Source organism: Aspergillus japonicus (genome assembly GCF_003184785.1).
Source record: "Aspergillus japonicus CBS 114.51 unplaced genomic scaffold BO86scaffold_4, whole genome shotgun sequence".
In the NCBI taxonomy this organism is placed as follows: domain Eukaryota; kingdom Fungi; phylum Ascomycota; class Eurotiomycetes; order Eurotiales; family Aspergillaceae; genus Aspergillus; species Aspergillus japonicus.
Window position 1 is genome coordinate 602783 of NW_020291641.1, and position 20424 is coordinate 623206.

Sequence of the window (20424 nt, forward strand, 5' to 3'; positions counted from 1 at the left end):
TGTGTCCAGCTGCCGCCCCTTAGAAAAGGGTACCGCCGGCATTGGGTTTGCAGCAGCTGCAGCTGCAGCAGCTGCCACTTCATAGATCTTTGGTCGATATAATAATGTAAGAAGAAGGAATGCGGCGACCGGCAAGGAGGACCGCCCGGTTTCCACCGGCTACTGGAGCGGATTCCCCTTCCCTCCCTTTATCAGTACGTACTATCTATACAAGACTGTAGGACGACAAAGAATTAAATTCTTCTCCTCATTACAACGACTTCTTCTCTTTCTCTCTCTCAACTATTTTACACACATCCTCATCCATCATCCTTTATCCTCTTACACTAGACCATACATTACCACACCACCCATACTACCCATACTATCGATAACAATCACCATGAAGGCCGCTCGCCGCCCGATGCGGGCGCTCGCCAGCGCCCCCGGCCGCCGTTATGTCAGCCGGACCAGCAACGCAAAGTCGTCCGTCGTCGCCTCGCCTGCCTCGTCCACCACCACCCTGCAACACCAGGTCTCCGCCTCGCTGCAGAGCACCGCCTCCTCCTCCTCCACGCCGCTGGCCAAGCTGCCCCTATCGACCGTCCTCCGATCGCTCGTCATCCTCTCCGTCTCCTCGTCGTCGCTGCTCCTGAAACCATGCATTTTCGCCCTATCGACGCTGGCGCACCCCAAGTCCGCCCTGCTGGACGTGGCCCGCAACCCGCTCCTCAACGCCGTCGTCAAGCACACCATCTACAAGCAGTTCAACGCCGGCGAGAACAAGGTCGAGGTCCAGCGCTCCATCCGCGACATCAAGTCGCTGGGCTACCGGGGCGTGCTGCTGGGCTACGCGCGCGAGGTCCTGGTCGGCGAGGGCCAGGTCGACCCGTTCGATGAGCAGCTCGCCCGCGAGGAGATCCAGACCTGGCTGGACGGCACCCTGAAGACGGTGGACATGGCGCAGGAGGGTGATTTCGTGGCTCTTAAGTAAGTTCCGGGTCTCCAATCCCAAAATCCAACCCGCGAAGCTAATCCCTCGAAAGATGGACCGGAATGGGCCACCAAGTCCTCCACTACCTGCAGAACAAATCCGACCCCTCGGAGCAAATGGACAAGGCGATCAAGCAAGTGTGCGACCTGGCCATCGCGCGCAACGCGCGCCTGCTCGTCGACGCCGAGGAGCAGGCCGTGCAGCACGGGATCGAGAACTGGGCGCTGCGGTACCAGAAGTACTGCAACGCGCGCACCCCGGGCAAGGCCATCTTCTTCAACACCTACCAGGCCTACCTGAAGTCGACGCCCGCCACCATCGCCCGCCACCTGGAGTTCGCGCGCGAGAACGGCTTCACCGCCGGCGTCAAGCTGGTGCGCGGCGCGTACCTGAAGACGGAGCCGCGGCAGCTGATCTGGGACGTCAAGGAGGACACGGATGCCTGCTACGACGGGGTCGTCGAGGCGCTGCTGACCCGCCGCTACAACGCGATGCTCCGCCCGGCTTCGGAGAAACACACCGAGCAGCTGCCCCCGCTGAACGTGATCATCGCCACCCACAACCGCGACTCCGTCCGCAAGGCCCACGCCATCCGCATGAAGCAGGCCGCCACCGGCGAGTCCCAGGGCGTCGATCTGAGCTACGCCCAGCTGCAGGGGATGGCCGATGAGGTCAGCTGCGAGCTCCTCCAGGGCTTCCCCGGCGGGGAGGGCGCCGCCGCCCCCGAGTCGCCCAACGTCTACAAGCTGCTGACCTGGGGCACCGTCAAGGAGTGCATGGGTTTCCTGATGCGCCGCGCGGTCGAGAACACCGAGGCCGTCGGCCGCACCAAGCAGTCCCAGGAGGCGATGATGGGCGAGCTGAGACGTCGGGCGCGTCGGGCTTTCGGTCTGCGCAACTGATGCTTTACGATATCTGTTTTTGTGGTTCCTGCGGATTATATCCTTTTTCTTCCTGCGTGCGTGTTGAGAATCTTGGCGTCCTTTAGTTGCTGTTTGGTTTCGGGATCGGTTCTGAGTCCCTGAGCGTCTCATTGCATTTTAGATGGCGTTAGCATTAACTTTTCAAAACTTCCTTAGCTTGTGTTGGTGGCTGGAATGAGATCAAGATTGATACTACTGTTGTCGTTCTAGGACTTTCGTAATCTTACGGTGTTTCTGTGGGGTGAGAACATTGTTGGGAACATAGCATCGGCCATGCCCTACTAGAATTACCAACCGATGAAGTGTTCTACAGTGCCGCCATTCAAGTTCTCGCCGGCAGCCACCCAATACTGTCAGCTGACACAAACACCTCCTCATACTTTGTATACTGCAGAGCGCAACCGCCAATCTTTCCACTATCAATCCAACGGGTCACCAGAATGGCACAGCCAGCTTCATCAGCCAACAAACCAGAGTCACGATATGACGCATCCGCGGGGAAATCTCCCCTCTCCCCCACAACTCCATCAAGTCAGTGGACCATCCGCTCAGCCCTTCTGCACGTCTCATACTGTACTCTTAACGCTAACCACATCCACTGAATCTCAGCTCGTCACCGCAACCGAAACCCTCCCACCAAGCGCGCAACAACTCGAACCCGCCCTCCAGAAAAGAGCCGAGCAGAGCCGAGCAGAGCATACTGGACCCGTCTCGCCGCCGTGGCCGGCTCCCTCCATCAGCACGGCCTTCCACCCCGACTCCGTCGACCCCGGCCGCAAACCACCTATGCGCTTCTACATGGGCGCCTCCCCGTCGCAGATCCTCTGCTTCCAGGCTTCGGCCTGTTGGAGACGGAATGGCTCTACCGACGGTGGTATCCCCACCGATACATCTAGCCCCGTGCTCCTGCATCTCGGGACCAAAGCTGCGGTACCGTATGCGTTCGAGGGCGGTGGCTTTCGCCAGTGGATGGGCGCAGGCGCGGCGGAGGGAAATGCATATCCCTGGACGTCGTCTGTAAGACCGAACGGATGCCTTGGGTCCTTTCCATCTACCGTGGTCTCCTGCATCGGTGTCCTGTAGTAACGTTAACTGCAGCTACTGGGAACTGGGTGGCGTGTATTTCTGCGTAGGATGGGGGACGAGCTCGATGGTGAGTACTGTACCCAACGTCACGTCCTTCAAGTAAAGGTCATGGCTGAAGTCAGTAGCCGTGGACAACGGTCGAATGCCGCACGAACCCGTCTAGATTGAGCTTCTACACCTAGACAGTAAGTTAATAACCGATACTAGAGTCGATTACCTAGGTCTCATATATATTGCATTGAGTATGTAGATCCAGCGCGGATATGCCACACCATTCTAGTCCCTGAGACAAGCATTGATTCTCACCAAAAGGCTACGATGCACGACTCAAAGCTTGACCTTCAGCGACGACCGCAGACTAAACCCATCCCCGTGCGTCTTGTTGCCTGACTCCCCCAGCACCGTGACCTTCTCCACCCGCACCTCGGACCCGGCGTTCTCCACCGCGACGCGCAGCTCGCGGCCCGTCCGACTGTAGTGGAAGGTCACCTCCGTGACGGCGGCCTGCTCGACCGAGTCCCCGTCATCGAGATACAGACTGCCCGACGCGGTGCCATCCAGCCCGGGGGCGATCAGCAACTCGAACCCCTTCTTCCGCACCTCGGTCGTCGTCATGGCGCTGGCCGCGCGCACGGGCACGATATTCCCGCCGCGGACGTGGATGGGGATGTGCGTGTAGTCGACGTCCGTGAGGGTGATGTTCGCGCCGCGGCCGCGCACCGCGCGCCCCGTGTACCAGTCGTAGAAGACGTCGTCGGGGAAGTAGGCGTCGACGGCCGTGGCGTTCTCCTGCGTGACGGGGCTGACGAGGAGGGCATCCCCGAAGAAGAACTGCCGGTCGTTGGCGAAGGTGTCCTCGTCCGCCGGGTACAGGTAGAACAGCGGCTGCAGGAAGGGCTCGCCCGTCTGCGCCTGCCGGTGCAGCCCCGTGTAGATGTAGTCCAGCAGCCGGTAGCGGATGTCGATCGCTTTGCGCGCCGACTCCGCCACCGTCGGCCACACGTAGAACTCCTGCGACACGTCGCCCAGCTCGTTGTGGTTGCGGTAGAACGTGTAGAACGCCCCCAGCGCCGCCCACCGCGCGCACAGCTGCTCCGTCGTGTTGCCGCCGAACCCGCACACGTCCGCGCCCACCATCGGGATCTGGAACATCGACGCGAACGCCAGGATCTGCGCGATCGAGATCCGGTAGTGCTCCCAGTCGCTGATGTTGTCGCCGAGCCTGGCGGTGGGTTAGGATGTGAGGTTTTGTAAGGGTGGGGGTGGGCGGAGGCTTACCAGTGTCCCACGTGCGAGCCCGCTCCTGCGTAGGTGCTCCGGGTGATGATGAAGGGTCGGACTTCGGGGCGACGGGAGGCCATGGCGTCGCGCGACGCCGTGCTCATCACTGAGCTATGTTAGCAGCGTGAACAGGAGTGTGAGAGGCTGTGGTTGTACTCAACTCGTTCCGTACAGGTTGTGCGTGTCGTACTCGACGTAGCCCTCCCCGGCGTGGCCGATGTCGGTTTGGATTGTGTTCATGCTGATGACTCCGGCCGCATTCTGGATCTTGTAGAGCGGGTCGGTGAGGTTGCGGTCGGCTAGTCCGATCTTCGCCCCCTTGGTGCCTTGACCGTTGACCGAAGAGCGCTTGGACGCAGAGGGCTGGAAGTCCTGGGGGAACCCAGGCAGCGGGCGAGGGCTACTGGCTCGAACAGCAGGCGCAGCCGGGGGCAGGTCGTCGGAGATGGCGAACGCGGCCGGATCTGCGCACGGGTAGGGGCAGAAATTGGACGCTTCGTTCATGTCGATCCACAGACCGTCGATGTCGACTCCCGAGGTAGCATTGAAGAACTCTGCGAACTGCGCGTTCCAGAAATCTTGGGTGTCGGGGTTGAACCAATCCGGGTAGACGGTCACGCCGGGCCAGACGGCACCTAGTCGTGGGTAAGCTTTGTATACTTAGTGAATGGCAGAGGATAGTAGTACCTTCATATAGACTTCCATTCTGGTGGTGGAGGAAGACGCCTTCGCTCAGACCAGTGGTATATGCCGAGTTGTCTTAGACGGACTGTCAGCGCTTGAACTTCATAACACTGCTGCTGGAGTTACTCACTGCTGACGCTCACTGCGGGATCAACCATAACAATGTACTTCTGGTCGTGGCGGTGTAGATAAGTGACCAGCTCGCGCATTTTGTTCAAGGGGAATCTTTCCGGGTCGAGGGTGAATACCCTCCGCCTGTCCATGTAGTCGATGTCGGTCCACATGGTTTCCAAGGGGATTCCGGCTTTGCTGTAGTTGTACACCACCTCGGCTACATTGTAGACATCCTGGTATCCGTATCTGCATTGATGGAACTAAAGAGATTTAGCCATGGGGAATTACCATCCCTTGGGGTGGGTGAACGTACTCCCAAAGTCCAGTAACTCTGCATCGCTGGAAGGCCGACGACCTTAGAGTACTCAATACTCGCCTCCTTGGGATTAGGCGCAGTGAAGAAGTAGAAGTCAAAGACGCCGCCCAAAGTGTTGTATTCGAGGTACTGCTGGCCGTCGTCGGTCTTGTTGATCTTAATGTCCATGCCGTTGGAGTTCAGCAGCAGAACGCCGTGGGTACCAGACTCGCCACGGTGGTCATAGTAGACCGGATGGCTGCCGTAGAGGTTGGTCCCGTTGGGCGTGCTGTAGGCGTCGCGGTTCCAGAGCGTGCGGGTGTAGTTGTCTGTCGGCAAGCGCATAGGATCTGAGTGCTCTCCCAGACCGTAAAGGTAGGGCTCGTCGGGGAGCCAGGTGCGCAGGTTTAGATACTGGTTTTGGAACACAAGGTTCGATGCTGAGGAATCGAAGAGTACCTCGTCGTCTCTTGAGACAACAAACGAGAATGGCTCTTCCACGAGGTCGAAATCAAGCGCTGATGTGTCGCTGGATCCGCTATCCCCGTCCACGCGGGGAAGCACAGATTCAGGAACCTGGTATACCTGTTCATCGGCATCGTAGATGATTACATGGAGACGTTCATCTAACGCGAACTGTGAGCGACTTCCTCAACACCAACCTCGAGTTGAACATGTTCATACCGGTCTGATATTCCACAAGAAGCTTGAGATCACGCAGATCCGTGCCATAGCTGTTGCAGGGCGAGCCAGCTAAAGTCAGGTCCGCCGTTAAAGAATTCGCACCCTTCTTGACATTGGAGGCCTTGTAGCCAGGACAGTCATGGTGAGATGCCTCCGATCTGATAGCTGCGGCGCCCACTAAGGGGACGAGAGCAAACAAGGACCCTAGCATCCTCAGTCAAGAGCGCGCCTTAGGGAACAGCGTTGATTGAGAAAGTGTGGTGAGATCGACGCCCGATCGCCACGGTATATATAGGCATGCATTCGGTCAGAGTTTGCTGACAACGGATGCAGGGCATGTTGATCCAAGGCCATCAGAATGCAGGCTGCAGTACAACATTGACCCCACCAGCCCTCACAATGCTTGAAATTGTTCTGATGCCAAGACCAGCCCCGTCAAGTATTTTGCCGACGAGAACTGCGACTCAAAAGTCCAGAAGTCGCTGCCCAGAGGCAGGTTAGACTCGAGTAGGAAGGCCGAGGTTGGGGTAGAGCGGAGGCTGAACCCTTAACGAGGTAATTGGCACCCTTTTCCAAGACTATTTCGGTCAATTATCGGGGATCATCGCCACTAGTGATTTGGGGAGGCGGGGGGCATGGGGGGGGGGGGGGGGGGGGCAACTCGGCTGGGCTTTGGCGGTGGCTTGCATCCGTCAGAGCCGGCCACCTCACAGCGTGGTATGGATGGTTGCATAGGTATGTATCATTTGTGACGTCGCTCGTTCTTTTTCTGGTGGCACTAGAACGACAGGTGCGGTGCAGGCAATAATTGGGAGGTCGGGACCCTTAAGCTGAGGTGAGGGGAAAGTTTGGCTGCTGCAGCTGCAGCCGACGTGGAGCCAGCACGGGCCGTAAGACGAACACTATTGCATCACAACAGATAGGAGGACTAGTGAGTAGATTATCGGGGGAAATTAACTGTGTTGCTGCGAAAGAAAGACGCGAGTGTAAAGATATTGATCGTCTCCATGGATTGAGATTGAAACTAGGCGACCCAGAGGTATGGATAGTTGAGAAAGCAGAGCCAAAGACCCGGGATCGGATCGGACTTGAGATGCAAGTAAACCGAGCCTTACCCAAAGAGGAAAATACTTCAACCCCAACAGCCAGCTCACCCCCAAAAGAACAGTCCAACATCGTTCATGCACCATTGTGTCTCCCATACTGGACTCCCAATGGTCAGTCAGCCTGCACAAGAGAAGTTCTAGAGCATCCAGACTTGTTTCCAAACGTGCACTCGTCAAACCTACCACGACCACCTGGTGAGAAGTGAGAAGTACTCACCGGTACTCGCCCACTGCCGCATATGACACCAACGCGCCGCACCGACTTCCAACTCGTCCAATTGCTACATCAGACAAATTCCTTGAACATACCGAATTCTACCTGCCAAACGGGCTAACTGCCTGACCTAGATAATGGATACTCTCTTATCGCGCCTACAAGAAGTATAGCAATCGGGTAGCGTTTATCTCTGAGCACCCCCAGGATGACCTGGGTCCCCCGGAACCGAACCATGGCTCCAGGGTGCCAAGGTCTACGGAAATTTAGCGGGATTATCTGTGGAGGACGTGGACAGACACCGGCCGACGGACGTTGAGAGGTGGGCACATTAGTGCTGGGTGGCCGGGCGGAGCGGGTGAAGTGCGGGGACTGGAATAGGGTGGTCGGGGATTGAGAAGTACCGTAACGCGGGGGAAGGGGTAGGGGATTGTTTGTACTTTGCGTGCAAGGTCTCCTTCTGTAGAAAGAGAATCCTGTGTGTAGAAGAGGCTTGACAGGAGAGTAAACATCGCCGTAGTAGCTCAGGTGGAACATGTCGAAGAGGTGATAGCAACAATCGCAGGCAGACTTGCTACCAATCCAGACATGAATACACGCCTTGGTCATTATAGAGATGTTTTCACAGCAATCTGCCTGCATCACTGGATCGAACCAGGAATTGTTTGGGTGTTGAGTTGTTTGTTTCAACTGTTAACAGGCAGCTGTCCGGTGTGTCCTTATCGCAAAGGCGGGAACCCGAGCCGGTCGGCCCTCGGCACTGATTAATTCCGGCGGAGCTGACTTTATCCACCGTATCCGGTCGGATAACCCGGGCGCGCAGTGGTTCAGATCGCGATGCGATATGTTGTCTTGATCAGAAACTCAGGAATGTGTATGTGCACTGGCCGCTTATCAGCAGAGACGCTCTCAGAGTCACTACTAAAGGATAGGCAGAGTTACTATGGAAAAGAACAGTTGTGCCTCATACCTCATATCAATCTCAACAACCGGAGCACTGGCATCTCTCCGGTGCGCGGCAGCTGTTGTACAACGATTGTGGGGAGCTGAATTAGTCATCGTGGGGATGTGGCCTCGGAGCTACGTACGCTTCGGCATGCATCCAGTTAGCGGATATGCCGGCGATGCTTTGCCATTATGAAGCATCGAGCTGTGCGACGGGGATGTTCATGTGCAGAGAGCGGAAGAGTGTTGATCGACTAAGCTTCGTGTCTGCTGCGCGTGATCGATCTACTTGACTTGCTCTGCTTATCGGGCCTGATAGAGGCAATTGACCAAATAAAGCAAACCAAACTTGGAAAGAGGAGCTACGAATTGATACATCAAGGTACACGCGTGACAAAATCTATTATCTATACTATCGTAAACTCGCTATCAAATTTCAAGCCTGGTTCTCGATCTTGGTGATCAAAGTGCCGACGTGAGGCTGCAGCTCGACCGTGAACTCATCGCCGTGCTTCAAGAACTCCTTGGGGTTCTTGGCAGCGCCAACACCGGGGGGAGTACCGGTCAGAATGATGGTTCCAGCGGGGATGGTGGTGCCCTGCGACAGGAAGCTGACGAGCTGGGGAACGCTGAAGATCAGGTCACTATACAGAATTGTTAGCTTTTATGTTGCGCGTAAGAAAAAGAACCAAACATACGTGAGAGGGCAGTCCTGCAGGACCTTGCCGTTCTTGGATCCCTTGATGTGGAGCTTGCTGGCATCGGGGACTTGGGCGGCGGAGACTAGGACGGGGCCTATATTCGATACAATTAGAGATATGCCGAATGGGCGAGGGACAGGCATACATACCAATAGGGCACGAGGTATCAAATCCCTTGGAGAAGCACCACTGGCTCTGGTTCATCTGGGAGGTCCGGCTGGATACATCGTTGGCCGCCGTGTATCCGAGCACGTAGTCCAGCGCCTCCTCCTCGCTCACATCCTTTGCGTCGCGGCCGATGACAATGACCATCTCCGACTCGTAGTCACCGGTGTTGTCCTTCTGTGTGATCTTGGGCAGGACGGTGGGGGCGGGCCACGGGTCCGAGAGCGCCGTCGGGGGCTTCATGAACAGCGTGGGGACGGTGGGAATGTCCAGCTTCATCTCCGCGGCGTGAGAGACGTAGTTCAGGCCAATGCACCGGATGGTGCCGACCTCGCTCTGTGCCAATGGGGAAAGAATGCGCTCGATGGTCTCGGTCGCGTCGGTCTTCTGGCCGGGGTTCAGGACCGAAGTGCCGGAGAAAGGTCGCACGGCGACTTCCTGGCCCTTGTAGACAGCCAAACCCACATCAATGGAGGCATCGACGGGCTCGCCGATCAGGATCTTGGAGGGGTTCGACTTGGGGACGAAGCGCACAAGGCCTGGTGGGGGTCAGCAGCTGCAGCATTTTCTGATCAGGATCGTCCACGTACGCGAGAAAGTGGATGCGATTTTAGACATGGTGGATGAAGGATGAGTGTGAGGTATGATGCGAACGTGAGAGATGTGCAGAACAGTGGATTCGACGCTTATAAGAGGAAGGCGGCATATAACTACCCCGACATCGCAGCTGCCACCCCTCTTTCTGGTGCGGGGAGGGGTAAAAATAAGAGGTGGGGCAAATGGCGAATCGAGGTCGGGTGGGAAGTTCGGAGGTGGTTGAACCGTTGGTCTCCTTCTCGGACGAAACCCGGCGACGACTGCTACACTTAAACAGCCCACTTCAACACTTCCCCACGCTGCGGTTGTGGGGATGTCGCCAGCGGGGATCTCGGTCGGAGAAAGCGGCGAAGTCGCAATGCGCTTGACGCTGGTTTAAAAGGCTACCATGTACGCCGTCGCAGCTTCTGCAAGATTTTAAACTAAGCACATTCAAAAAATCAGTCATCATGTCTCCCAAGGGCCCCTTCCGTCTCGTCACCGTCAACACTGCTCCCGAGAGAGCCAAGCGCTTGATCGGCCGCCTTATCGAGGCCCTCAAGGACCGCTACACTATCATCCACGTTGACAACTGCGAGAGTGAGTGAACTCACCGTCGGAGTGCCTTTGTCCTGTACTTGACTGACCACAACCTGGAACAGAGATCGAGGAGGTCGAACCCAAGGTCAGGGAGCACATGCCTGACGTTCTGGTAAGTTGGGATCCTCTGCCACGAGCACCAATTCGCTGGGAGGCTTTCTACCTCTGGTATATGTTCTGACTCGACCCTACAGTTCAGCGCTTCCATGTGGACCAAGGAGCAGGCTCAGGAAATCCACTCCATTGCTCGTTCGATCAACCCCACCATCAAGCTCCACGCCATCCCCGAAGGCCTCCAGGTCGAGCGCGGCCCCGATGCCATCGTCGAATACCTTGTCGAGAAGGTCCCTCCGTTGTTGGATGCTTAAATGGACATTGCTCTGAAAGGGTGAGAGTGCCAGGGGCAACTCACGGAATATGTGGTGGAATTGATGATACTCTACGTCCTGTATATAGTTTACTTCACAACCATGTTTGCGGAATCGCGACAATGCATCTACGGACCATGATTGGTATATTATAAAGCTCTTGACTGCGAATGCTGGTTGTGCTATCAAGCGCATGAAAAGTGGCACTAAAGCGGTTCTTAGTAATTGGGAGATGTGCCCATTGGCACTTGCAAATCGCTTTCTCATACTTTGCGTGTTGTACATCAAAAGCGCGGTATATATTGTGGTCATTATGCCTCGAGAAAACACCGAGACAAGATGGGGGTCATAACATTTATGGACGGTCTCATTCTTTATTACATAATCCACAAGCTACTCTGGTCTTCTTAAGAGTCATCAATATCCGGATTTGCCAGCTCTCCCACTCTCCAAAATTGTAGACCGAATATGGTGACGATGCCCGCCGCGGGATCCCAAAACGGTCATACATAGCGCAGACCGCCTGCCTTGTACAGCCGGCAGAAATTGAATGTTTCCCCGCTCCTGCAGAAATGCTTTTTCGAACGAAACCCATCATAAACCAGGCACAAAAGAACTATTTACTTATTTCCGAGTCGTCGTGCACTTGATCTCCACCTGGGAAACTATACATCAACATGCCAAGAGATCCATTGATCGGCTTGGTGGGAAAGGTCTTTTTTGTCTTCTCCATCCACCCACCGTCTGATCCACTGCTGATTCCAATGAGGGGAACCTGTAGCCGTCCAGCGGAAAGTCAACCACCCTCAACAGTCTGACTGATGCGTCCTCCAAAGTTGGTATGTTCGGATAATGTCACCGCTAGTCTTCGGCGATCATTATATACTAACTCGCATGACTACTCCATAGGAAACTTCCCGTGCGTTTGACACCTACCCACCCACCGATTGACCAACCGTCCACCGAACAGCGCTGATGCCTCCCGCAGATTCACCACCATCGATCCCCAGCGCGCTATCGGATATCTTCAAATCGAATGCGCCTGTCAAAGACTGAACGTTTCCGATAAATGCCGACCGAACTACGGAGGCTGCGTGGAGGGCCGCCGCTCGGTGCCGATCGAGCTCTTGGATGTAGCTGGTCTGGTTCCGGGCGCGCACCAGGGCCGCGGCTTGGGGAATAAGTTCTTGGACGACCTGCGCCATGCCGATGCGCTGATTCACGTGGTGGATGTGAGCGGGACGACGGATGCAGAAGGTACAATCACATTCCCGGGGTTCAATCTGGCCTCGCGGGGTTACTTGGTGGTTGGGACCGGGCTGACCGGATATCTGCAGGCAAGGCCACACGAGGCTACGACCCCTCGCAAGATATCGAGTGGCTTCACTCTGAGATTGTGCGTTGGGTGCTTGGCAACTTGATGCAGAAATGGTACGGTCGCGTTCGGAATCATAGATCAGATGGAGAGGCTGATTTTGTAATCCCAGGGGCTCGATCAAGAGGAGACATGTTGCTACAAGTGAGTTGTTGGCGTGGTGGATGAGTTTGTGGCAGGCTTTCTAACGCTCCAGCTAGAATCCACGGCCGTGGATACATTGCAGTCTCAGTTCTCCGGTTACGGAAGTACATCCTCCATCGTTGGGCGGTGTTTGGATAAGTTGGCGCTCAAGGAACCGTTGGAGGCTTGGTCGGATGAGACAGTGGAGAAGGTGGTCACGACGTTCATCGACGAGAAGTTCCCTACCGTGTTTGCCTTGAATAAGATCGACCATCCCGATGCGGACAAGGTATGTGCTTCCCTGCTCCGGATGGATGTGTTCTTGAGCTAATAGGGATATTAGAATATCAGCAAAATTGCCAAGATGCAAGATCCGAAGTCGATCGTGCTGTGCTCCGCCATCTCGGAGGTTTTCCTGCGCCGACTTGCCAAGCAGGGCTATATCAAATACATCGAAGGAAGCGAGTTTGTAGATATGCGAGAGGACCTGATTGATATGGGTGATCCGGATGGAGGTGGCCTCAAGGAAATGGACGAGAAGCTGAAAACGTACGACGCACCAGACTGGACTTGTCAGCAGGCAAGCTAACTTTGAAACCTCCAGGCGTGTCGAGAACTTGAAAGATATGGTTCTGTACCGATTCGGATCCACCGGTGTGGTCCAGTGTCTTTCACGTGCTGCGGAACTCTTGGGGCTTGTACCCGTTTTTCCTGTCCGCAATATCCACACCTTCTCATCCGGAGCCGGGACGGCAGTCTTCCGAGACTGTGTCCTCGTGGGAAAGTGAGTAGTCAATTGATCAAGCAAACAGGGAACGTGCTGACAATGAGTAGGAACAGCACAGTGGGCGACGTTGCCCGCAAGGTCATGGGAGATGTACCCATCTCATATATTGAAGGAATCGGCGGAACTCGTGTCTCCGAGGACGAGATTGTGGAAGTTGGGAAACACGACGTACGTCAATTCTGTGGTTTACCGATCATGCGAAGACTAATCTTGCCTTCAGATTCTTTCTTTCAAGCCTGGCCGATAGATCCCCGCCATCCAATCTATGTACAGTGAACATGATAATGAAACTATAAACCGATGTGATGCTACATTCATGAAGAGAACACGAGTGTTTAGAACAGCAGAAAACGATTGTTGCACAAACTGACATAACCCAGACATTATCGACGAGATTTAGTGACCGCGCTGAGAAGTAGGTAAGTCAGCTGGAAATGTTTCCCAAGAGCTGGTGGCGTGGCATCCACCAAGAAGGCAAGAGTGTCTAGTATACCTGTCCTCTCTCATCATTCATCCCGATCACCGGCTCTGGCGCCTTCGGGTGCTCCTTCTTGGCCTTGCGCTCGTGCTTCAGCCCCCCGCGCTCCGTGGCGCCCGCCGGCTTGGAACTGTCCGGCACCCCGTAGCTTGACTCTCGGTCCTCCTGCCCGGCCGATGAGGCGTCGGTCGAGACGTCGGTGTTGTCGCGCTTCTTGGTCCGGTTGACGGCGTGGTCGTCGGCGTTGGTGCCCACCCACGAGCTATTCCGATAGGCTTGCGCGGCGATGGCCGGGTTGGTGATCTGTTGCTGCTGTCTGGCGAGCAGACCGGGGAGTCTCGAAGCGAAGCGGGTCGTGGTGAACATGGACATTCTTGCGGTTGCGTAGGTTTGTATGATGTGTAGATTTCCGGCTCGAAGTAATGACCTCCACTCGACGGTAGAGAGAAGGCAGGAAGATAATTAATTGGAGTTGAATTGATCGGGATTATTTGAAGATTGGAAATGTATGGTATGTAAAATGACATCAACGACAATGCTCCCCCTTCGCTGGTTATATACTCCACGGTCAATCCAGTGACTTTTACCCCGGGAATGGCCATGACCGCCTCCTTGGCGCTGCATGACGTCTCCATGCCGTAATGAGCCTGACTCTAGGGCTTAGGGTTCTGGGGGAGTGCTTATCGATAACGGCCGGGAACGGGGACTGCTAACGTCAAATCAAAACATCCTCCTTCCCCCACCCTCATATACCCTGCATGCTGGGTCATGCTATGCTGTTATGCAGATAGCTTCCAGCAAAGAGTTAATTGAGTATCAAGATGAAGCGCGCGCACTTACCGATTGAGACGCTGCCGGCGTGGGTGAGGCTCAATGGAATCGGGGTGGAGAGCGTTGTCTTCGGTCCTCTCGGCGCTGATGATCATACTGGTGATAATACCTCGGACAGCAGCAACAGCAACAAGGGCACAGGGATCATCGCGACAGAGGACCGAGCCGGTGGCGAGACCGCCCTTGGCGCCGTGGATACGGGGGTCCTGTTGAAGGTTCCTCCGGATCTGATCCTGTCGTTGGAGACGGTGCATGGGTATGCCAAGTCGGATGGGCGGCTGAGGGCGGTGTTGGATGCTGTCGGGGAGTTTGGACGGGTATGTTTTGCTTCTTCTTCATTCTAATCGAATCCGGAGATGGGGAATGGGCTCAACGGTGCACGATGCGTGCTAACAAAAGCAGACCCCGCGCGGCGCGATTTTGATCTTCCTGCTCATGCAGATCACGCACTCCAGTCCGGATTGCACGATCCAAAGCCCGGCGGTGGGTGTCGCGGGCCCCTGGACGGAGTATATGAAATACATGCCACAGGAGATCCCGCTGCCCACTTTTTACTCGGAAGCGGAGATGGAGCTGCTGCGCGGGACGTCGTTGCGGTTGGCGGTGCATGCGAAGCTGGCGGCGTTGGAGAAGGAGTTTGCGCGGCTGCGGGAGGCGACGCGGGGGATTGACTGGTGTCGGGAGGTTTGGTGGGGAGGTGATGCTGCTGATGATGTTGAGGGTGATGTTGATGCTGGAGAAGAGGGACGGCTGACGCTCGAGGACTGGAAATACGTCGACGCGCTGTATCGGTCGCGGATGGTCGATCTGCCGACCAGCGGGCATGCCATGGTCCCCTGCATTGACATGGCGAATCATAGCTCCGACGACACGGTCAAGGCGCTGTATGATGAGGATGCGGAGGGGAATGTGGTGCTGCAGTTGCGGTATGGGAAGAGGGTGCATGCGGGGGAGGAGGTGACTATCTCGTGAGTTCGATTCCCGTTTAGGATTATGGGCTTGGGGGGCTTGGGTGAAGGCTGGGGGCTTACTCTGGGCATGGAAAGGTACGGCGATGAGAAGCCCGCTTCGGAAATGATCTTCTCTTACGGCTTTCTGGATCGAGAGACCACCGATGCGAAACAGATTTTCCTGGACCTGGATATTCCGGACGATGACCCGCTGAAGGTCGTCAAGAAGGCGTTCTGTAAGGAGCCCCCGGGTGTCCGGGTGTATACGTCGGCTGCAGATTCCGAGTCAGCGCCCACCACGGCGTGGGAGAGCTCGATCATCTGGTGGGCGTGCGTGAACGAGGAGGATGGGTTGGATTTTACGGTCCTTCAGACTAATGATGGCGGACGCGAGCTGAAGGCGCTGTGGAAGGGGGCGGAGTTGCGCGATTCGAGTCATCTCAGCGAGTTGCTCCGTGCGGATCCGCATTGGGAAATCATCCAGCTTCGCGCGGCGGTGCTTATTCTCGAGAGGCTAGAGACGCAGGCTTGGGTGCTTCGGGAGACGGGGTTGATGGTCTTGGAGATTGATGAGAATGAGGACATGCGGGCAATGTTCAGGCCGGATGTTTATGCTATGATCAAGCGGTTACGGGTGCTGGAGATGAATTTGTTGGGTCGGGGGATTGAAGGTTTGGCCACGCGGGTATGTTGCACTTTTTTTTTCGAGTTGTTTGTCTTGCGATTACGTTGCTAATTTGAGTGTTGCAGAGAGATGAGCTCATGGCCAGTCCCACGGTCAGTCGGTACCTTGGGCAGCAGCAGCCGGAGGCTGTTGGGGCGGAGGATGACTCCGGCCAGCAGCAGTCTGAAGATGTTGAGGAAGATTTCTCTTGAGGCGAACTGAGGACAACAGCGCTGAATGACGACTGGAGAAAATGCTAGAACTCGAGTTCTCTTAAGAGAAGCCATGATCGCACAACATGGCAGTGCCAACCCTATAAGTGGTGACATAGTATTAGTTATAGGTCTCTCAGTGATGTAACATAATCCGTAAGTAAACTGGGAGCCGGCCACCTTGGTAACTACCAGTACATTAATGATAGTAAGTATATTCAGGTATGAATATCTCCATAAAGAATACCAAGTCTAATTAAAATCCTAGTAGAATATGTAAAATACACAGTAATAAGAATTTTGTTCCACGCAATTGAGAAGGTAGTTTCTCAAGGAAAAAGAAAAGAAAAAAAGGGAAAAGAAAAAAACCAATCGAATTATAAATCTTCGTATTTCCACCAAAAAGGATAGTCCAGCCAGGTCTACTATCTCTCTAGGTGGTAAAAGCACACTGACAGTAGGGAGGCAACAGACTCCTATTATTATCTATTGATGCATGCCCATGTCTTTGAGTTGTGTAGCATAAGTTCTTCCAGAATGTCGCTATGAAGTATACCTTGGTTCCGGCAGAGAAGTCTTATTCAATGAAGTGCCCTATTATTCTCTGGCTCTTACCTGACTATCTACAAAACACCAAACAAACAACTCACAACAATAAAAGTGACATACCATTCTGCAAGTTCCCGATATCATGTGTTTCCCATATACGCCTCCACATACCGAAATAACTTATCTTTCAGCAAACTCCACCTTCATCATGCTAAAAGTCCGCTCTCACTCCGCCGCACAATTGAAGCTCTTCGCCCGATCATTCCACCCCAAGTACGCCAGATTCTCATAACCCGGGAAATGGATCTGCAGTTCCTGGCCATGACAGCCCGATTCCCTGGTACACACGAATCAACAACCATCCTCGAGACTGTCCACCGTAAGCAAGTAGGAGGAAAGGAGCCAACTCACGAATACAGCGTACACCAACTCCCTCGATCCGATCCCGCGGCCGAGACACCGCGATCGCCCGGCGGGAATTGGTCCGTGATGGTTGCTTTTTGGTCTTGTGTTAGTCAAAGGTGATTGAGCTGGGTTGGTAGGGTCGTAAAAAGTAGGTAGGTAGGTTGAGGCCAATACGTACTGCACTGCCCAAAGGGGGAGGTATAGTGGACACAGTAGCCCCGAAACAGCGCGTTCTCGCAGAGGTAGAGGCCGGAGTTGGCGTTGGTGTTGAAGAAGACGTGTTCGGCGGTGGTGACGCGGGTGGTGGTGGGGATGGGGGCTTCGAGGATGGTTTGGTCGGCTTGCGGCTCATGGCAGGGAAGGCTCGTGGCGGATTGGAAGAGGAGAGGGAGGAGGATGGTGGTGGTGGTGATGAGAAGATGCATTTTATTCGTTGGTGGAATTTGTGAAAGGGGTTTCTGGCTTGTTTTGCGGTTGCGGGGGATGGTTTGATGGGGATTGAAGGAGCGAGTTGGCACGACCTTATATACCTTTGCTCAGGTGTAATAGGACTGGATACGGCGTGCTTGTACTTCACTTCAAGTTGGCTGTTGGATGCCCAAAGACGATGGCTTTCCTCGAATATGCTTGCTTCGTGTTGGACTCTGTGCATATCGAACGCGACTGGATTATTCAACGGTGAGTCGAGGCATGCAAACGCTGTCAGATGAAGTGGTGCTTCGTGTTCGAAGAGCCTCATTCCTGAAGCTACCAATCGCCAGGACCAGTTCTTGTTGTCTATCCGGGGGAGCTGCGTCTGGGATCAAACCACCTCTACTTGATACTCTAATGGAGCCAAGAAACTCGAAGACTCGGACTGGCCGACGCCAAGAGACACGGAAGCTGTCAAGGGCATTTTAATTTGCCAGGGAAAGGTGCATAACAGAGCCAAGCACGAAGGATGTGCGCCAAGGCTCGGACGTGAAGAGGACTGGACTGATACAATGCAGGCTAATGCACAACCTGCATATTCTCGGGGAATGCTTAACGGCCGGACGCGAAGAGAACAAATCAGTGATGGGCACGTTGTGAGCTGTGCAGATTACCCATGCTGGAGGTTGACAGGAGACGGTCAAACAAGGGATCCAGAACGTCCACATTCTTCAGCTCGAGAAGGTGCATATATTGATACGAGCGTTGGCGTCCTGATGACGAGGAAGTGGCTGGTTTGTCGCGGAGTTGGGGATGTTCTTCCTTGGCGGGTAGCAATCTTATACTCTTGGTAGTGTAGAGCCCTTCAGTCGAATATCGAGTCAGGCTGATTGATTTTGATTATAGATATAAGATCTATGTGATGTACCTATACCCTGCTTCCCAACACGGCTACCTAAGTACGTTACCACCCGCACTGAAACACAAGGAATAAGCATAAAGCTAGAACAAAGACTAAAGTACATGCAAAAGGAATGACTACATACACCAAATCCCAATCTTTGATATCGAGCCCAGCTGAAAAGATATTGAGCGGGTTTCTTCGTCTGACAGGCCATGCTCCAGCATCTCGCAATCCCTGCCAGAACACACAGCCACACCGTCTGCGCTATCTCTTCCCCAACACCCCCCCCTTCTCATTTGCCTTAGAGAACAGACTCACCCCTAGTAAGGAGTCTGCTCATGGAACCACTTCATCATAAACTTAACCTGCGCCTTCTCCGCAATAGCCACATCCTCAAACGCATTGCCCAACTCCATGACCACCTGCGTGCCATTCTTGCTGTTCGGGCGCCACACGGGCAGCGTGCCGTTGCCCGTGTACGAGCCGCCCTCGTTGGGGTTCAGCGTCTTGGCGAAGTTGGCCCAGTACGCCGACATGTGCGCCTGGATCTCCCAGTCCTCGTCGGTAAAGGGGTAGGTGTCGACGTTCGCGTACAGCGCGTTCAACGCGTACATGATCTCGGACTGGTGGAAGGCGCCCTGGCTCTGGCCGGGCGGGGCGTGCGTCCAGTAGTAGGTGTAGAAGTCCGAGGTCGCGGCCTTGTACCAGTCCGTCGCGTAGGCCCAGGAGCCGATCAGCGAGGCGTCGCGGGCGGCGGCGTTCCACGAGCGGTCGGCGGTCGCGGCGGTGCCGTTGTCCGGGTACAGCCGGATGTACTCGTCGTACAGGTCGCCGTACTTGGCTTTGGTGTAGGTTTCGTACTGCTTGACCGTGTAGGAGGTTGTGGTCGAGGCGCCGGACTCGTCCTTCGTATTGCCGGTGATCACGGGGACGTCGTTGGCGGGCCCGTTGATGAGGGTTTCCAGGTAGGTCGAGGGCAGGACGTAGCCGTCGAGGACGGGCTTGAAGATCAAGGGGTAGCCGGCGGAAAGGGCGGTGATCGGGTCGATCCAGGTGCTGTTGACGCGGTCCTGCGAGCCCACCAGCAGGTCCTCCATGCTCAGCGTGCGCAGTTCGGCGATGCTGCTTGCGTTGTGGAAGGTCGTGTAGTTGACGCCGTGGAAGAGGGCGGTGGACATGTTCACGTAGGAGGTGGCCAGTCCCGCCAGCAGCGGGTCATAGGGGTAGCGGATGCCGGACTCGGAGATGCCTCCGTGGAAGTAGCCGCTGAACAGCGGGCTGTTGACAGCGTGGTAGACCTGAGACGAGCCGAAGGATTGGCCTGCAACGACGACGCGGTCCGGGTCGCCGCCGAATTGGGCGATGTTGTTGCGCACCCATTTAAGCACTTCGAGCTGGTCGAGAACACCGTAGTTACCGGAGGTGTTGTGGCCGGTGAGCTTCAGGCCTTCCTCGTTGAGCTCCGGATGCGCCAGGTAGCCGAAGGCGTCGTCACGTCGGTTGAAGGTGATCAGGATCACGTCCTTGAGCGCCATACCGCCGCCGTACCACCAGGCATCATCCGAGGTCTCGTCGCTGCCTTGGTTCCAGACCATGACGGGAAGCTTGTCACTGGCGCTGCCCGCGTTGGTCCACAGGTTCAGACTGAGACAGTCTTCGCTGATGTCCGTGGCGTACTCGCTAGGGCAGGCGGGGCCGAAGGCCGTCGCCTGGAGTGTCTCGTTCCACGGCGTGCGTGGCTGCGGCGCCTTCCAGCGGTTCTCGTAGCCCGTGTCCGCAGCGAAGGGGATGCCCAGGAAGGCGGTCACGTTGGACTCCGAGACGCCGAAGTACTTCTCCAGGGTCGACTGGTTGAAGTATTGGAAGCCCTGCACGGGACCGTAGCTGGTTTGGATGATCTCATCCCACAATTGGGCGTGGACGAGGGAGGCACCTAGGACCAAGGAGGCCAGGCCCTTGGTGGCGAGGGAAGGCATGCCTTGGTTTCTTGGACTTGTAAGGCAGAAGGGGAATGAGGTGG

General features: G+C 55.5%; 10 protein-coding genes across 10 annotated transcripts; 5 read left to right on the plus strand and 5 right to left on the minus strand.

Annotated features, from left to right (window-relative positions):
- Positions 1 to 143: 143 nt before the first annotated feature.
- Positions 144 to 2135, plus strand: BO86DRAFT_330269 (proline dehydrogenase family protein). The gene is made up of 2 exons (XM_025668715.1): positions 144 to 969; positions 1026 to 2135. Exons 1-2 carry the CDS (start codon positions 383 to 385, stop codon positions 1873 to 1875), a joined length of 1437 nt encoding a protein of 478 aa, XP_025532005.1. The 5' UTR covers positions 144 to 382; the 3' UTR covers positions 1876 to 2135.
- A 244-nt stretch (positions 2136 to 2379) lies between these two features.
- On the plus strand, positions 2380 to 3145 carry BO86DRAFT_406519 (uncharacterized protein; the record flags this gene model as incomplete). Its single annotated transcript, XM_025674192.1, has 4 exons — positions 2380 to 2427; positions 2506 to 2913; positions 2995 to 3049; positions 3108 to 3145. 4 exons carry the CDS (start codon positions 2380 to 2382, stop codon positions 3143 to 3145), a joined length of 549 nt encoding a protein of 182 aa, XP_025532006.1.
- Positions 3146 to 3190: 45 nt separating this feature from the next.
- agdC (putative alpha-glucosidase) lies at positions 3191 to 6637 on the minus strand. Its single transcript, XM_025671158.1, has 7 exons — positions 6041 to 6637; positions 5375 to 5982; positions 5078 to 5321; positions 4951 to 5022; positions 4425 to 4898; positions 4261 to 4369; positions 3191 to 4204 (listed from the first exon to the last, which is right to left on the minus strand). Exons 1-7 carry the CDS (start codon positions 6249 to 6251, stop codon positions 3310 to 3312), a joined length of 2613 nt encoding a protein of 870 aa, XP_025532007.1. The 5' UTR covers positions 6252 to 6637; the 3' UTR covers positions 3191 to 3309.
- Positions 6638 to 8699: 2062 nt separating this feature from the next.
- On the minus strand, positions 8700 to 9908 carry BO86DRAFT_353711 (fumarylacetoacetate hydrolase family protein). Its single transcript, XM_025669540.1, has 4 exons — positions 9762 to 9908; positions 9156 to 9710; positions 9004 to 9100; positions 8700 to 8949 (listed from the first exon to the last, which is right to left on the minus strand). The coding sequence occupies exons 1-4, from the start codon at positions 9787 to 9789 to the stop codon at positions 8742 to 8744; spliced, it is 888 nt and encodes a 295-aa protein (XP_025532008.1). The 5' UTR covers positions 9790 to 9908; the 3' UTR covers positions 8700 to 8741.
- A 122-nt stretch (positions 9909 to 10030) lies between these two features.
- BO86DRAFT_385675 (uncharacterized protein) lies at positions 10031 to 10851 on the plus strand. The gene is made up of 3 exons (XM_025671159.1): positions 10031 to 10347; positions 10410 to 10459; positions 10542 to 10851. The coding sequence occupies exons 1-3, from the start codon at positions 10218 to 10220 to the stop codon at positions 10713 to 10715; spliced, it is 354 nt and encodes a 117-aa protein (XP_025532009.1). The 5' UTR covers positions 10031 to 10217; the 3' UTR covers positions 10716 to 10851.
- A 464-nt stretch (positions 10852 to 11315) lies between these two features.
- On the plus strand, positions 11316 to 13278 carry BO86DRAFT_385677 (Ygr210 GTPase family protein). Its single transcript, XM_025671160.1, has 11 exons — positions 11316 to 11428; positions 11497 to 11554; positions 11625 to 11634; positions 11704 to 11972; positions 12053 to 12146; positions 12203 to 12234; positions 12291 to 12502; positions 12557 to 12762; positions 12818 to 12997; positions 13048 to 13168; positions 13221 to 13278. The coding sequence occupies exons 1-11, from the start codon at positions 11393 to 11395 to the stop codon at positions 13245 to 13247; spliced, it is 1245 nt and encodes a 414-aa protein (XP_025532010.1). The 5' UTR covers positions 11316 to 11392; the 3' UTR covers positions 13248 to 13278.
- BO86DRAFT_385680 (uncharacterized protein) lies at positions 13216 to 13982 on the minus strand. The gene is made up of 2 exons (XM_025671161.1): positions 13494 to 13982; positions 13216 to 13408 (listed from the first exon to the last, which is right to left on the minus strand). The coding sequence occupies exons 1-2, from the start codon at positions 13848 to 13850 to the stop codon at positions 13397 to 13399; spliced, it is 369 nt and encodes a 122-aa protein (XP_025532011.1). The 5' UTR covers positions 13851 to 13982; the 3' UTR covers positions 13216 to 13396.
- Positions 13983 to 14217: 235 nt separating this feature from the next.
- BO86DRAFT_353719 (SET domain-containing protein) lies at positions 14218 to 16330 on the plus strand. The gene is made up of 4 exons (XM_025669541.1): positions 14218 to 14626; positions 14712 to 15277; positions 15356 to 15944; positions 16010 to 16330. The coding sequence occupies exons 1-4, from the start codon at positions 14300 to 14302 to the stop codon at positions 16133 to 16135; spliced, it is 1608 nt and encodes a 535-aa protein (XP_025532012.1). The 5' UTR covers positions 14218 to 14299; the 3' UTR covers positions 16136 to 16330.
- A 579-nt stretch (positions 16331 to 16909) lies between these two features.
- Positions 16910 to 17514, minus strand: BO86DRAFT_395563 (uncharacterized protein; the record flags this gene model as incomplete). The annotated part of the gene is made up of 3 exons (XM_025673328.1): positions 16910 to 17021; positions 17096 to 17180; positions 17268 to 17514. 3 exons carry the CDS (start codon positions 17512 to 17514, stop codon positions 16910 to 16912), a joined length of 444 nt encoding a protein of 147 aa, XP_025532013.1.
- A 1210-nt stretch (positions 17515 to 18724) lies between these two features.
- BO86DRAFT_434727 (carboxylesterase/lipase family protein) lies at positions 18725 to 20380 on the minus strand (the record flags this gene model as incomplete). Its single annotated transcript, XM_025675914.1, has 1 exon — positions 18725 to 20380. One exon carries the CDS (start codon positions 20378 to 20380, stop codon positions 18725 to 18727), a length of 1656 nt encoding a protein of 551 aa, XP_025532014.1.
- Positions 20381 to 20424: the final 44 nt, after the last annotated feature.